The following is a 17,113-nucleotide window of genomic DNA, read 5'->3' as shown; positions in this document are numbered from 1 at the left end:
CGATACAGGAGTAGGCCCGAACTGAAGCCGGGGCCTAAATTAATCGCGGCGGCCGCCTGTCAGCACAGGGGCGTTGCGGAGGAACCGCAACATGAGCGCTACCGGGGAAAAGACCCCTGTCCGGGATAGGGACAGCGGCTGACCTCAAAAAAGGGCTGCCTGGAGGCGCGGGACGGCCCCGGAGACCCGCAGTGCTACCGCATCCTAGCTCCAAGGGAATCTCTCCTGACCAAGTCCAGAGACGAGTGGGGATCTAATACTCACCCTGTCCCGGGCCCGAACCCTGAAAATAAAGGTACCTTCTGATTGAAGCTTGTCTGCGTCTCATCCGACCGACAGGCTCTGGCAGGCGAGTGGGTGGGAGACGGACGACCAGGACTCTCAGAAAAGCCGACACGTATACATGTTGGCGTCCGCCCGGAAGGCTGCTGGTCCTGGTGCAGAGAGCTGCGAGGATACGGGGTGGCAGTACACGCCGTACTCGCAGCCTCTTCGTGGGACTACAGAGGTGACTATTCACCCTGTATCCCTCCGGAGAAACCTGAAAAGGAACGACGCACATCGAGGTAGATATGGGTCTAATGAAAGACCCGTGTCCACCTCCTACTGACACTAAGCTAAACTGAGGAATTCCCTGCCGGTCGGTGGGGTGTACACTGCGGAGGAGGAGTTAACCTTTTTTTGTGCATAGTGTCAGCCTCCTAGTGGCAGCAGCATACACCCATGGTCTCTGTGTCCCCCAATAAGGCGAACGAGAAAAAATATTTTTCATTTTCACGGCTCTGCGTTATAAACTTCTGTGAAGCGCTTGGGGGTTGAAGGTGCTCACCACACATCTAGATAAGTTCCTTGGGGGGTCTAGTCTCCAAAATGGGGTCACTTGTGGGGGGGGTTCCACAGTTTAGGTACATCAGGGGCTCTGCAAATGTAACATGATGCCCGCAGACCATTCCATCAAAGTCAGCATTTCAAAATGTCACTACTTCCCTTCCGAGCCCCGACGTGTGCCCAAACAGTGGTTCCCCCCCACATGTGGGGTACCAGCGTACTCAGGACAAACTGGACAACAAATTTTGGGGTCTAATTTATCCTGGTACCCTTGTGAAAATAAAAAATTGCGCACTAAATATAATTTTTTGACGGGAAATTTTTTTTTTTTTATTTTCACGGCTCTGCGTCAAACTTTTGTGAAGCACTTGAGGGTTCAAGGTGCTCACCACACATCTAGATAAGTTCCTTAGGGGGTCTAGTTTCCAAAATGGGGTCATTTGTGGGGAGCTCCAATGTTTAGGCACACAGGGGCTCTCCAAACACGACATGGTGTCCGCTAACGATTGGAAGTAATTTGCATTTCAAAAAGTCAAATGGCGCTCCTTCCCTTCTGAGCCCTGCCGTGTGCCCAAACAGTGGTTCCCCCCCACATATGGGGTACCAGCGTACTCAGGACAAACTGGACAACAAGATTTGTGGTCCAATTTCTCCTGTTAGTCTTGTGAAAATTAAAAATAGTGTGCTAAAAATCATTTTTGTGGAAAAAAAAATATTTTTTATTTTCACTGCTCTGTGTTATAAACTTTTCTGAAGCACTTGGGGGTTCAAAGTGCTCCCTACACATCTAGATAAGTTCCTTAGGGGGTCTAGTTTCCAAAATGGGGTCACTTGTGGGGGAGCTCCAATGTTTAGGCACACAGGGGCACATGGTGTCCGATAACGATTGGAGCTAATTTTCCATTCAAAAAGTCAAATGTGCTCCTTGCCTTCCGGGCCCTGCCGTGCACCCAAACAGTGGTTTATGACCACATATGAGGTATCTGTGCACTCAGGAGAAATTGCTCAACAAATTTTAGGATACATTTTATCCTGTTGCCCATGTGAAAATGAAAAAAACTGAGGCTAAAAGAAAATTTTTGTGAAAAAAAAGTATTTTTTTTTTTTTTTTTACAGATCAATTTGTGAAGTACCTGGGGGTTCAAAGTGACCACTATGCATCTAGATAAGTTCCTTGGGGGGTCTAGTTTCCAAAATGGGGTCACTTGTGGAGGAGATCCAATGTTTATGCACACAGGGGCTCTCCAAACACGACATGGCAACCACTAAATATTCCAGCATATTTTCCATTCAAAAAGTCAAATGGCGCTCCTTCCCTTCTGAGCCTTGCCGTGCGCCCAAACAGTGGTTTATGACCACATATGAGGTTTCAGTGTAGTGTACTCAGGAGAAATTGCCCAACAAATTTTAGGATCCATTTTATCCTGTTTCCCATGTGAAAATGAAAAAATTGATGCTAAAAGAAAATTTTTGTTGGAAAAATTAAAATGTCCATTTTTTCTTTCCACATTGCTTTAGTTCCTGTGAAACACCTGAAGGGTTAATAATCTTCTTGAATGTAGTTTTGAGTAGCTTGAGGGGTGCCGTTTTTACAATGGTGTCACTTTTGGGTATTTTCTGCCATATAGACCCCTCAAAGTGACTTCAAATGTGAGGTGGTCCCTAAAAAAAAAAATGGTTTTGTAAATTTTATTGTAAAAATGAAAAAACAAAAATGGAAAGCGCACATAGGGTGTATTGTCTTGAAGAACCACAATAGCAAGCAAGCACAATCAGTTAGACTCACCTGCTGAACTTGTGTGAGTCACAGCAAACTGGGAATAGCTCATAAAGGTCCGGTCGTCGCTGGTATCCCGCTGGTAGTAAATGAAACCAATCCAAAGTGGAAAAAAGAGCCGGGCTGAATAAACCGCGCTGACCAGAAAAAAACGCACCTTCGGCAGTCCATATAATGAAAAACTTCTTTAATAAGCCTACGCGTTTCGTGGCAAAACCAGCCACTTCATCAGGGCATAAAAAACAATCACAAATTCAGGATATAAATACAATCACAAACTGTTTCAATACACCTTTCTTTGACATCATTTCCTGTGGAAACACCCAGATATCATATAAAACCATGTATATAAATAAAAAATGCTTAAATATTGTGATTAAAATCCAATAACATATCTATCAATATCATGGGAATTTTATACATCAAAATAACAAAAAAATATATATGATAAAATAAAATGCAAAAAAAAAAAAAAAAGAACTCGAACCCACCACTTCAGAACAACTCAAAAATGTAGTTTACGTGTCTTAGCCTACTGGACCACACCAAATCCACAAACCCCTGGAGATCCTCATATGTAACAAATACCCCACTCATTCAATTATTTCACCAAAATATGTCTAAAAAAGGTCACTAATTTCATTTAAACCCATTGGTTGGAGTGTATTTAATTTATATATCCAATAAGTTTCCTTTCTTTTTAAATTTTGTATTCTATTCGGGGTATGTTCAGATACATGATCTATGGGAAGCACCGTCAGAGACACAGAACCCTGATGGAACACTGCGCAGTGACGGGACAAACCATGTTTCATATATCCCTTCCGAATGTTAAACCTATGGGAATTAATCCTCTTATGTAAAGGTTGAGATGTCCTACCTACATATTGCTTCCCACATTTGCATTGAATCAGATAGATGACAAAACTGGTCATACATGTCATCCTATATCTGATCCTAAATTCCCCACTCGGATAACTAAAGGAGTGAAATCTATCAGTAGAATCAATTACAGATCTACAACAATGACAGCCTTTCCTGTTACATTGAAAAGCGCCTTTTTTCTCATGTAGTATACTACTGTTTAGTGAAATATCCCTTGAGGAGATAACACTTGGGGCTAAAATATTCTTAATGGTGGGAGCCCTCCTAAAAATCAACCCCGGCTTCTGATCCACCACTTTATTCAGAACTGGATCATTTAAAACAATTTTCCAGTGTTTTTCCAATATGCTACGAATCTGAGAATTCTGTACAGAAAAAGTGGTTATAAAATTCGCATCATAATTATCCACACCTCTATCAATCTTACGGGAATAAATTAAATCCTTTTGAGTCTAATTTTTTGCTGATTTGTATGCTCTTTTTATCAGTCTGGAAGGATAATTTTTTTTCTTGAAATCTATTTAATAAAACTTTGCTCCCCTCCTCAAAGGTTATATTTGAGGAGCAATTTTTTCTAATCCTAGTATATTGATTGCGGGGAATATTATTAAGCCAAGGTTTATAATGGCCACTATTATAGTGAACATAGCCATTGGCATCAACCTTTTTAAAATAATTCCTAGTAAAAACCTTCCCAGAATTGTCTGCATAAATAATGAGATCCAAAAAAATAACACTCTGCTTATCAATCAGTGGAATCAATTCTATACCCCAACAATTATTAGTCACCCCATCTAGAAATTCTTTGACATCATTCCCTTTGTTATTATAAATGACAATACTGTCATCAATGAAGCGTTTATATAACACTAAATTTGCCCCATAATCACCACAGAGGACATGCCAGGACTCGAAGACAGCCATAAATAAATTTAGGTGCTGCCCTCGAGCCCATGGCGGTCCCCCGCGTCTGGTGGTATATAACATCCCCAAACCGGTAGTAGTTCTGTAAAATGAAAGCCATACTTTTAATCTAAAAATTTTTTTGTGTCATGGATAAAGCCAACTCCCTATTCACATACATCTCAAAGCAGGACAGACCAATATTATGTTCAATATTCGAATATAATCCGGTGACATCCATAGTAATGAACACATTCATCTTTCCATACAATAGCTTGAAGTATCTGTATAAGATGGGTAGAATCTCTGAGATAACTTCCTAATCTTTTTACAGAGTTGTTCATGAATGAATCAACATAGGCGGCTAAATTAGAGGTTAGTGAATTAATCCCTGCAATAATGGGGCGCCCAGGAGGGTTCACTAAATTCTTGTGTAATTTTGGTAGGTGATAATATATAGCCATAGAAGGGTTCTTTATATCGAGATAATCTTTTTCATTCTTATTTAAAATCCCAGTCTTATCAGCATATTTAATCAATTCCCTATAGTTTTTAACCACATTTTCATACTCCTCAATACTAGAGATGGCATAGGTAGTATCATCCGACATTCTTTTAAATAGACATTCAGATTTCTGCTGCAGAAATCAGAGGTTTGAGATCACTAAAAAATGATACCAACATAGTGATTAGATCTGCTGATAAAGGGGGGGGTATTGTCATACAGGATCTGAATGTCTATTTAAAAGAAGCGGATCGGATTTTGTCGGATGATACTACCTATGCCATCTCTAGTATTGAGGAGTATGAAAATGCGGTTAAAAACTATAGGGAATTGATTAAATATGCTGATAAGACTGGGATTTTAAATAAGAATGAAAAAGATTATCTTGATATAAAGAACCCTTCTATGGCTATATATTATCACCTACCAAAATTACACAAGAATTTAGTGAACCCTCCTGGGCGCCCCATTATTGCAGGGATTAATTCATGAACAACTCTGTAAAAAGATTAGGAAGTTATCTCAGAGCTTCTACCCATCTTATACAGATACTTCAAGGTATCGTATGGAAAGATGAATGTGTTCATTACTATGGATGTCACCGGATTATATTCGAATATTGAACATAATATTGGTCTGTCCTGCTTTGAGATGTATGTGAATAGGGAGTTGGCTTTATCCATGACACAAAAATTTTTTTAGATTAAAAGTATGGCTTTCATTTTACAGAACAACTACTTCCGGTTTGGGGATGTTATATACCACCAGACGCGGGGGACCGCCATGGGCTCGAGGGCAGCACCTAAATTTATTTATGGCTGTCTTCGAGTCCTGGCATGTCCTCCGTGGTGATTATAGGGCAAATTTAGTGTTATATAAACGCTTCATTGATGACATTATTGTCATTTATAATAACAAAGGGAATGATGTCAAAGAATTTCTAGATGGGGTGACTAATAATTGTTGGGGTATAGAATTGATTCCACTGATTGATAAGCAGAGTGTTATTTTTTTGGATCTCATTATTTATGCAGACAATTCTGGGAAGGTTTTTACTAGGAATTATTTTAAAAAGGTTGATGCCAATGGCTATGTTCACTATAATAGTGGCCATTATAAACCTTGGCTTAATATTCCCCGCAATCAATATACTTAGGATTAGAAAAAATTGCTCCTCAAATATAACCTTTGAGGAGGGGAGCAAAGTTTTATTAAATAGATTTCAAGAAAAAAAAATTATCCTTGGAGACTGATAAAAAGAGCATACAAATCAGCAAAAAATTAGACTGAAAAGGATTTAATTTATTCCCGTAAGATTGATAGAGGTGTGGATAATTATGATGCGAATTTTATAACCACTTTTTCTGTACAGAATTCTCAGATTCGTAGCATATTGGAAAAACACTGGAAAATTGTTTTAAATGATCCAGTTCTGAATAAAGTGGTGGATCAGAAGCCGGGGTTGATTTTTAGGAGGGCTCCCACCATTAAGAATATTTTAGCCCCAAGTGTTATCTCCTCAAGGGATATTTCACTAAACAGTAGTATACTACATGAGAAAAAAGGTGCTTTTCAATGTAACAGGAAAGGCTGTCATTGTTGTAGATCTGTAATTGATTCTACTGATAGATTTCACTCCTTTAGTTATCCGAGTGGGGAATTTAGGATCAGATATAGGATGACATGTATGACCAGTTTTGTCATCTATCTGATTCAATGCAAATGTGGGAAGCAATATGTAGGTAGGACATCTCAACCTTTACATAAGAGGATTAATTCCCATAGGTTTAACATTCGGAAGGGATATATGAAACATGGTTTGTCCCGTCACTGCGCAGTGTTCCATCAGGGTTCTGTGTCTCTGACGGTGCTTCCCATAGATCATGTATCTGAACATACCCCGAATAGAATACAAAATTTAAAAAGAAAGGAAACTTATTAGATATATAAATTAAATACACTCCAACCAATGGGTTTAAATGAAATTAGTGACCTTTTTTTAGACATATTTTGGTGAAATAATTAAATGAGTGGGGTATTTGTTACATATGAGGATCTCCAGGGGTTTGTGGATTTGGTGTGGTCCAGTAGGCTAAGACACGTAAACTACATTTTTGAGTTGTTCTGAAGTGGTGGGTTCGAGTTCATTTTTTTTTTGCATTTTATTTTATCATATATATTTTTTTTGTTATTTTGGTGTATAAAATTCCCATGATATTGATAGATATGTTATTGGATTTTAATCACAATATTTAAGCATTTTTTATTTATATACATGGTTTTATATGATATATGGGTGTTTCCACAGGAAATGATGTCAAAGAAAGGTGTATTGAAACAGTTTGTGATTGTATTTATATCCTGAATTTGTGATTGTTTTTTATGCCCTGATGAAGTGGCTGGTTTTGCCACGAAACGCGTAGGCTTATTAAAGAAGTTTTTCATTATATGGACTGCCGAAGGTGCGTTTTTTTTCTGGTCAGCGCGGTTTATTCAGCCCGGCTCTTTTTTCCACTTTGGATTTGTTTCATTGTAAAAATGAGAAATCGGTCAACTTTTAACCCTTATAACGTCCTAACAAAAAAATATTTTCTTTCCAAAATTGTGCTGATGTAAAGTAGACATGTGGGAAATGTTATTTAGTAACTATTTTGTGTCACATAACTCTCTGGTTTAACAGAATAAAAATTCAAAATTTGAAAATTGCAAAATTTTCTAAATTTTCGCCAAATTTCTGATTTTTTAACAAATTAATGCAAAAATTATCCACCTAAATTTACCACTAACATGAAGCCCAATATGTCACGAAAAAACAAACAAACAATCTCAGAATCGCTAGGATCCGTTGAAGCGTTCCTGAGTTATTACCTCATAAAGGGACACTGGTCAGAATTGCAAAAAATGGCCCGGTCATTAAGGTCAAAATAGGCTTGGTCATGAAGGGGTTAACAAAAACCGTAATTCTCGTGTTATGTTTTTTCTCGCTACGCCGTTCAGTGATCAGGTTAATCCTTTTTTTTAATTGATAGATCGGGCGATTCTGAATGTGGTGATACCAAATATGTGTTTCATTTTTTTTTATCCAAGAAGTATCATTTCTCCTTGCGGAGAATGACATGCTAAGCATGTCGAGGTGAGGAGACTTAAAGCCGCAATGCTCCTCTGGGAAATATGCTAATTATGCAAATTGTCTCTTCAGAGAGGAAGAGGACTAGAACTCTAGTGCCACCTATTAGAGGTAGCAATCCTAAAAGTCAATGTTGACCCTTTAATGAGCCTAGTTACATGACTTAGGATAAAAGCCAAACCAGAATCTCCATTTGCAGACACTGTGTTTCGGGGTACTGCCCCTCATCAGTGCAAAGTGGGAGATCTGGTTTGGCTGTGAGAGAGGCGTCTGACCGATATCCAAGAAGTATCATTTCTCCTTGCGGAGAATGACATGCTAAGCATGTCGAGGTGAGGAGACTTAAAGCCGCAATGCTCCTCTGGGAAATATGCTAATTATGCAAATTGTCTCTTCAGAGAGGAAGAGGACTAGAACTCTAGTGCCACCTATTAGAGGTATAATATAATGTAACCTCATCATGTAACTAGGCTCGTTAAAGGGTCAACATTGACTTTTAGGATTGCTACCTCTAATAGGTGGCACTAGAGTTCTAGTCCTCTTCCTCTCTGAAGAGACAATTTGCATAATTAGCATATTTCCCAGAGGAGCATTGCGGCTTTAAGTCTCCTCACCTCGACATGCTTAGCATGTCATTCTCCGCAAGGAGAAATGATACTTCTTGGATATCGGTCAGACGCCTCTCTCACAGCCAAACCAGATCTCCCACTTTGCACTGATGAGGGGCAGTACCCTGAAACACAGTGTCTGCAAATGGAGATTCTGGTTTGGCTTTTATCCTAAGTCATGTAACTAGGCTCGTTAAAGGGTCAACATTGACTTTTAGGATTGCTACCTCTAATAGGTGGCACTAGAGTTCTAGTCCTCTTCCTCTCTGAAGAGACAATCATTTTTTTTTGTATTGCTTTATTTTGAATGGGGCGAAAGGGGGGTGAATTGAACTTTTATATTCCTTTATATTTAAACATTTTTTTTATTTTTTTTTTTTACTTTTGGCATGCTTCAATATTCTCCATCGAAGACTAAAAGCTGCCATAACCCGGATGGCTCTGCTACATACAGGCGATGATCAGTTCACCTCTATGTAGTAGAATTACTCACTTGCTAGGAGCGCCGACAACTGGGTGGTGCTCACAGCAAGCCAGCAGTGACAACCATAGAGGTCTCCAGGAGACATCCGGTTGTCATACTAACAGACCGGTGACCCGTGATCATGCGACGGGGGTCACCGGTAGGCAGATAATAAAGAGAGGCATACTCATCTTCCACATCCCCGGCGGATCCAGAACAACTCGCGCTAGCTCCGGAAGTGGTGTTTAGCCTGATCGGAAGTCAAAGCATCGCTGTACCTGGCGGCTGCTGTCAGATGAGTAGAAAAGCCCATCATCTAACGTTTATCCAATGATGCGCTCTTCTAGTCACCTGAAAACTGCAGCCAATTACAGGCTGCAGCAGTGCAGTCACTTTTCAATGATCAAGACACCCCTTCAGTAGTTAGCACTTTCAGAGAAAGTACAGACTTACGGAGTGGCCTGTAATGAATTTGCGGGGGCGCTGGAATGGAAGTATGCCTATGCTTATTGTTTTTAATCAATCCATGCCTTAAAAAAGAAAAAAATTCTCTATGTATGGGAGAAAAAACAATGTTTGCAATACCGTACATATCCGTTAAATATGTAACCGCTTACCTGGCACCTCCGTGTCTGACGGTATAGTGGGTTTGCCCCCGGTGGCAATGAGAATATGTGGGGAGGTGTATTTTTGACCATTCACTTCTATTGTTGGCTCCGGATCAGATGTAAAAGTTGCGTGACCTCTGATAATTTCTATTTGTGCCTGTGTCAAACAAACACAACATTTAGCATTTTGCTCTATGCAGAAGGTTTCCTTTCCTTGCGCAGGACAAGAAATTGTCATCACATTTCATTTTGTATCAGTGGCTGCTGGCAATTTCTGAAGACCATTCGCAGAAGGTTTGTTCTCAATCGTAGACCAATAGAACCAATATTATTAGACTCAGGTAAAAGTTAGTCCTTGGCCGCTAAGCAGCCAGAAACATGTGAACACGTGCATGCGAGCTAGCAGAACATCTCATTCCAAGACCATGATTGTGATGGAGATGTTTTTCCACTTATTTTGGAACCGGATATCTGAATATGGCCGTTAGGAGGTGAATCTGTTCATGCGGAAGAACAGTTCATCTGTTTAAAACTACGTTGATTCAGCTAGTAGATGCGTTAGTCTTCTGTGGATTTTTTTCTATTGTCATACTATAACCCACTTAGATGGAAGGACAGAAATGTGAAAACATTATTACAGTAAGTAGAATTCCATCACCGTCCTGCAAGTAAAGTTATCAAGCTCTTCACTACGATTTCTTTGACTGGAGGAAGATCTGGCTAGTCCCGTGTTTGAGACTCTTAAATGAGGCTCCACGGACTTTATTTGCATATTCATATATCCCAGGGAGCATTGCACCTAGGATTTCACTGTGATTGAGCGCCTTTGCCGGCTGCCGCAGTGTTTTCTTTGACTGGTCTCCCTGAGGTCAGTTATTGTTTCGTGATGTTGGTCTACTAGGCATTGCTCCCACCTAGCCAGAATCCTACTCCACACTGATGAGGGGCAACACCCCGAAACAGCTGTCTGTGGATGGATACCTGGCCTTGTCAGGGCTGTGGAGTTGGCGTCGGAGCTCATTTTGGTGGAGTCGTAATCGGTATAAAATGGACCGACTCCTAAAATCTATAATAAATTGGGTACAGTAGTTCAATGCAGAATGTGCTGAATATTTTTTCATAGGAAATTTGGGAAAGTTATGAAATGTCCTATAAATGGCTGTTCTATTCCTGATCTAAGGCTACATTCACACACAGCGTTTTTGCTGCGTTTTTTGAGGATACGTTTTTCAGCTGCAAAAGCAGATCAGCTTTTTAAAAAACCGCATCACATGAAAGGTTTTTGAGCTCATAGATAATGTTTTCAATAGCAAAAGCAGATTAGAAATCTGCTCTATCCATTTATCCATATCTGTCTATCCATATCTTATCTGCACCAAAAAGAATGAAAGCCGGGTAGCACACAGACTAACACTCCTTTTTTTTTTTCCTTTTAGCACCGGTCAGGTACACCTCATAGCTGCCCAAAAGGATGCCCAGGACAGGCATTGCTCGTCTTCAGTAACACATCAACATAAATTGATAGCTGGAATAAATAGACTGCATTCACCACATCTTAAGGTGCAGGCTTTATTTTCAAGTGTAGGGTTGTGCAGTATAAGGTTCTGCAGCAGCTGAGGTGTGCAGTATGAGATTCTGCTGAACAGTATGAGATTCTGCCCCCCCCCCAGTTTTGATCCTGGCTAAAACCGTTTCTTATAGATATGGCGAACCCTCAGGTAACCCTAAATGAAGGTCAATGGACACAGGTGGCTGAATTGAAGGAATTGCTTAATCACCTATTTACCGTGACTAAAAAATTACAAGCTGAGGATTTAACTCCTGGCATTTTCATAAGGGAGTGGAAGAACTTGCTATTTTGCCTGTCCCAAAGAGGAGATTTAATTGCAGATGGCATTTCTGCTTCAATGAAACGGAGGGAGACACAGCTATTGGAAAATAAAATTTTTCCGGCAGTTGTTTATGTGGACCCAAGTCATCGTATATTGCTTGATGATCAACAGCTTACTAAAGAAAAAGAAGCTCTGAGGTAGCAGTTAGGATGAGTAGCCTACAGGAGGACTGCCAGATGAGGAGTTCGAGTTTGACAAGTATTTGGATGACATGGAGCAGGCAAAGCGTTGCTGCAAGGAAAAAGATTTCACTCCGTCTCCTATAGCAAGCAGATTGACCATATTTCAGCAAAATGTTTCACTTGCTCTCAAAGAAATAAAAAAATTCAACCGTTCATCAAAACTGACTGTGCATGAGGCAATTCCTTTATACTTGGAAATTGTTAGAGATGTTGCCCATGTGGTTACGGCTTTGCCTCCAACCCTAGTGTAGAGAGGTTGTTCTCTGGCCTTAAAATTATTAGGTCAGATTTGAGGTCATCTATGAAGGAGGATCTGATGGAGGCAATTCTATTTCTTAGAACAAATTCATAGACTGCACAAATGTTATTTAGTATGTTTTTGTTGAAAACTGTTTTTTTGCCACTTACATAGTTTATTACATAGTGTGTCTATTAAAAAAAAAAAAAAAAAACCTGATATTACATAGTGTATTACATATTTACAATTTATTACAGTTTTTTGTTGTCACGTCACTGTCAGACTCAGGGCCTGCTGTTCCGGCTCCGGCCGCTAGGAGGCGCCGGACTGACACTTCGCCGCCAGACTCGGGGCCTGCTGTTCCGGTCTCGGTCACTAGGAGGCGCCGGGCCGTCACGTCGCCGTCAGAATCGGGGATGGCTGTTCCTGCATCGACCACTGGGAGGCGCCGTGGTTCGCCTCAGGGTGAGGGTGGTGACAGAGAAGAGGCCTCTGCGCAGGCATCTGGTGGCTGCAGGCTCCGCCCCTCTGTCAATCATGTAGGGCTTACTGCATGTCCGTCTGGCCTGGTCCTGGGGGCGGTCCTGGTTACATCATCAGTCCGGGAACCTGTGAGGGAGGACCTGATCCCTCAAATACCTTCAGACTGGTCTTGCAAGCCGCCGGATATATTCTTGGTTCCCCTGCGTGCTACTGTGTAATTTGCGTTAACTCTGACCTCAGCCTGGATTTCTGACCATTCTATTGCCTGCCGTTTTTGTACCTCTGCCTCTATTCTGATATTTTGACGCTGACCTTTGCTTGGATTCCCGACTCTCCATCTGCCTGCTGATTTTGTACCTTGCTGCCCTCCTGGTTTTACTGACCCTGGCCTGGACTTTTGACTCTCCTTCTGTCTGCTGATTTTGTACCTCTGCTGCCCTCCGGCTCCCGACTTTGATTACCGGTTTTAGTTTTGACCCCTTGGCGGCCGTCCTGCTCTTGTCCACTGCTCCTCTAAACAGCTACCCCCTGGACCTTGCTACAATCCAAGTTCCCTGTATAGGCGTTAAAGGGTCTCGGGGTTACTCGGGGTGCTGTTCCTACTGCAGCCCAGATTCGCAGACGGCCGTCACATTTGTGTTCTAAAGTTGTATTCCAATAAATATATACAGTATTATGTTCTAAATGTCTTGATTATTGTATCATAAAAATGATTAAATGTGTGATGTTCACATTGTACTACAATAAATTTTTCACTTAAATATAAGCAATATATGTGGGAGTCGGAGTCGTGGAGTCGGTGTAAGGGAAATTGAGGAGTTGGAGTCGCAGGTTTGGCTTACCGACTCCACAGCCCTGCTTGGTATTTCCCTTGTCATATCTGTAAACTTGTAAAGAGCTGGATATTGACTTAAAGGGCCACTTAATATGGTGGTAATGGTGGTTTCCGAAAGGAGCCACCCCTTGGCTGGGTCCTTCCCTGGAGGAAGATCTGGCTAGTCCCGTGTTTGAGACTCTTAAATGAGGCTCCACGGACTTCGTTTGCATATTCATATTTCCCAGGGAGCATTGCACCTAGGATTTCACTGTGATTGAGCGCCTTTGCCGGCTGCCGCAGTGTTTTCTTTGACTGGTCTCCCTGAGGTCAGGGATTGTTTCGCGAAAATGTAAAAATGAATATTGCACAGCTATATGCTTAAAGGGTTGGCCGAGAGTAAAATAAATGAAGGTTCCTGTAGGAAATCTTAAAGTGGTTATCTGACAGTGAGACTTTTTTCAGACATGAATGGTTTTAAAATAATACATGTAGGCATACTCGTTGTCCAGATAATGCCTCACCAGAAGCCTGTGCTGGAAGCATATCTGCTACATTCAGAAGTTACAGGACTGATTGGCTGCAGCGGTCTGGTGACTAGAAGAGTGTTTCATCATAGAAACATCTGATGATGCATTCTACATTCCAGGATACATGGCGTCACTATAAGACAAGTTTGCCTTTATTACAATTTTAAACCCATCCCTTTAAAAGTAACACACCTTTACTCACATAGAAAATCCAAAAAGGTCCTGAGACGATGCTCCCAACCATCATTATTCCTCTGCAGAAAACTTGCCATACATACAGTTTCAATCAAAATTACCCAATCCCCCACTGTAAATTAGGTTCAATAGTAAAATAATGAAACTTCCTTATGTTTGCATATACGGCAGGGCTCAGAAGAGAGCATCATTTGAAATTTGGAATGCAAATTTTGTTGAAATACATTGCAGACTTCATGTTGCATTTGCAGAGCCCCTAGGGTACCAAAACAGCAGAAAGCCCCACAAGTAACCCCAGTTTGGAAACTAGACCCATCACAGAATTTATCTAGGGGTCTGTTGAGCTTGTTGAACCCGTACTTCACAGAACTTTTTAAAATGTGAATACAAAAATTATTTTTTTTCTGCTAAAAGCAGGGCTGTGGAGTCGGTAAGCCAAACCTGCGACTCCGACTCCTCAATTTCCCTTACACCGACTCCAACTCCCACATATATTGCTTATATTTAAGTGAAAAATTTATTGTAGTACAATGTGAACATCAGACATTTAATCATTTCTATGATCCAATAATCAAGATATTTAGATAGAACATAATATCTATTTATTGGAATACAACTTTAGAACACAAAACTGTAATAAATTGTAAATATGTAATACACTATGTAATATCGATTACACATATATACAGTACAGACCAAAAGTTTGGACACACCTCATTCAAAGAGTTTTCTTTATTTTCATGACTATGAAAATTGTAGATTCATTCTGAAGGCATCAAAACAATGAATTAACACATGTGGAATTATATAATTAACAAAAAAGTGTGAAACAACTGAAAATATGTCTTATATTCTAGGTTTTTCAAAGTAGCCACCTTTTGCTTTGATTACTGCTTTGTACACTCTTGGCATTCTCTTGATGAGCTTCAAGAGGTAGTCACCGGAAATGGTCTTCCAACAGTCTTGAAGGAGTTCCCAGAGATGCTTAGCACTTGTTGGCCCTTTTGCCTTCACTCTGAGGTCCAGCTCATCCAAAACCACCTCGATTGGGTTCAGGTCTGGTGACTGTGGAGGCCAGGTCATCTGGCGTAGCACCCCATCACTCTCCTTCTTGGTCAAATAGCCCTTACACAGCCTGGAGGTGTGTTTGGGGCAATTGTCCTGTTGAAAAATAAATGATGGTCCAACTAAATGCAAACCGGATGGAATAGCATGCCGCTGCAAGATGCTGGTTCAGTATGCCTTCAATTTTGAATAAATCCCCAAGTGTCACCAGCAAAGCACCCCCACACCATCACACCTCCTCCTCCATGCTTCACGGTGGGAACCAGGCATGTAGAGTCCATTCGTTCACCTTTTCTGCGTCGCACAAAGACACGGTGGTTGGAACCAAAGATCTCAAATTTGGACTCATCAGACCAAAGCACAGATTTCCACTGGTCTAATGTCCATTCCTTGTGTTCTTTAGCCCAAAAAAAGTCTCTTCTGCTTGTTGCCTGTCATTAGCAGTGGTTTCCTAGCAGTTATTTTACCATGAAGGCCTGCTGCACAAAGTCTCCTCTTAACAGTTGTTGTAGAGATGTGTCTGCTGCTAGAACTCTGTGTGGCATTGACCTGGTCTCTAATCTGAGCTGCGATTAACCTGCGATTTCTGAGGCTGGTGACTAGGATGAACTTATCCTCCGCAGCAGAGGTGACTCTTGGTCTTCCTTTCCTGGGGCGGTCCTCATGTGAGCCAGTTCCTTTGTAGCGCTTGATGGTTTTTGCCACTGTACTCACTTGGGGACACTTTCAAAGTTTTCCCAATTTTTCAGACTGACTGACCTTCATTTCTTAAAGTAATGATGGCCACTCATTTTTCTTTACTTAGAATTTGTATTATGGCAAGAAAAAAGCAGCTAATAGTTTATTCAGTAGGACTATCAGCTGTGTATCCACCAGACTTCTGCACAACACAACTGATGGTCCCAACCCCATTTATAAGGCAAGAAATCCCACTTATTAAACCTGACAGGGCACACCTGTGAAGAGAATACCATTTCCGGTGACTGCCTCTTGAAGCTCATCAAGAGAATGCCAAGAGTGTGCAAAGCAGAAATCAAAGCAAAAGGTGGCTACTTTGAAGAACCTACAATATAAGACACACAGTATTTTCAGTTGTTTCACACTTTTTTGTTAATTATATAATTCCACATGTGTTAATTCATAGTTTTGATGCCTTCAGAGTGAATCTACAATTTTCAACTCTTTGAATGAGAAGAAAAAAATATTCTGCACATTCTGCATTGAATTACTATACCCAATTTATTATATATTTTAGGAGTCGGAGTCGGTCCATTTTATACTGACTCCACCAAAATGAGCACAGACTCCACAGCCCTGGCTAAAAGAGGGATTTTTGGTACTTACCGTAAAATCTCTTTCTTGGAGCCTTCATTGGGAGACACAGATAACCATGGGGTGTATGCTGCTGTCACTAGGAGGCGCTGACTCTAGGCTAAAGGGAAAATTAGCTCCTCCCCAGCAGTATACACCCTCCAACAGGTACTAGGCTACTCAGTTGGTGTCAAAGCAGTAGGAGAAGCATCCAGAAGCTCAACATATGTAACAACTCAAAAACAAATAGTACAGTTGTTGGCCTACGTGCCAACATTCAAGGAGGGTGCTGTGTCCCCCAATGAATAAGCCTCCTTACCTTGACAAGCCAGAGCTGGTATGTCACTCTCCACAAGGAGAAACCTTACCCCTTAGACCTCAGTCCAGAGCCTCTCACCTAGCCAAATCAGTTCTCATACTTTGCACTGACGAGGGCCAATAGCCCGAAACACCGTGTCTGATTTGGCTTTTATCCTAAGTCATATTACAAGACTCGTTAAAGGGTTGAATGTGACTTGTAGGATCGCTACTACCAACAGGTGGCGCTATAGAGTTCAAGTCCTTTTTCTCTGAAGGGGCAATTTGCATATTTGTTTTCACATTTTATAACGTTCTGTGAAGCACTTACAGGTTCAACAAGCTCAACACACCCCTTCTCTCTTTATCGCTTCATTGGGGGGACACAACCATGGGACGTCC

General features: G+C 41.0%; 1 protein-coding gene across 1 annotated transcript in view; it reads right to left on the bottom strand.

The window, feature by feature from the left end:
- The window catches only part of GSR (glutathione-disulfide reductase), a 70,917-nt gene that overhangs the window by 35,251 nt on the left and 18,553 nt on the right, over window positions 1–17,113 (bottom strand). The window contains exon 5 of the mRNA XM_073542361.1: window positions 9,714–9,861. Within this exon, the coding sequence (XP_073398462.1) occupies window positions 9,714–9,861 (148 nt within the window). The remainder of the gene's footprint in view (window positions 1–9,713; window positions 9,862–17,113) is intronic.

Source organism: Dendrobates tinctorius, unplaced genomic scaffold, assembly GCF_039654945.1.
Source record: "Dendrobates tinctorius isolate UK_male_01 unplaced genomic scaffold, ASM3965494v1 ptg000011l, whole genome shotgun sequence".
NCBI classification, from domain to species: Eukaryota; Metazoa; Chordata; class Amphibia; order Anura; family Dendrobatidae; genus Dendrobates; species Dendrobates tinctorius.
The sequence above is the reverse complement of the archived record's forward strand: the minus strand, read 5'-3'. Positions and strand labels throughout refer to the sequence as shown.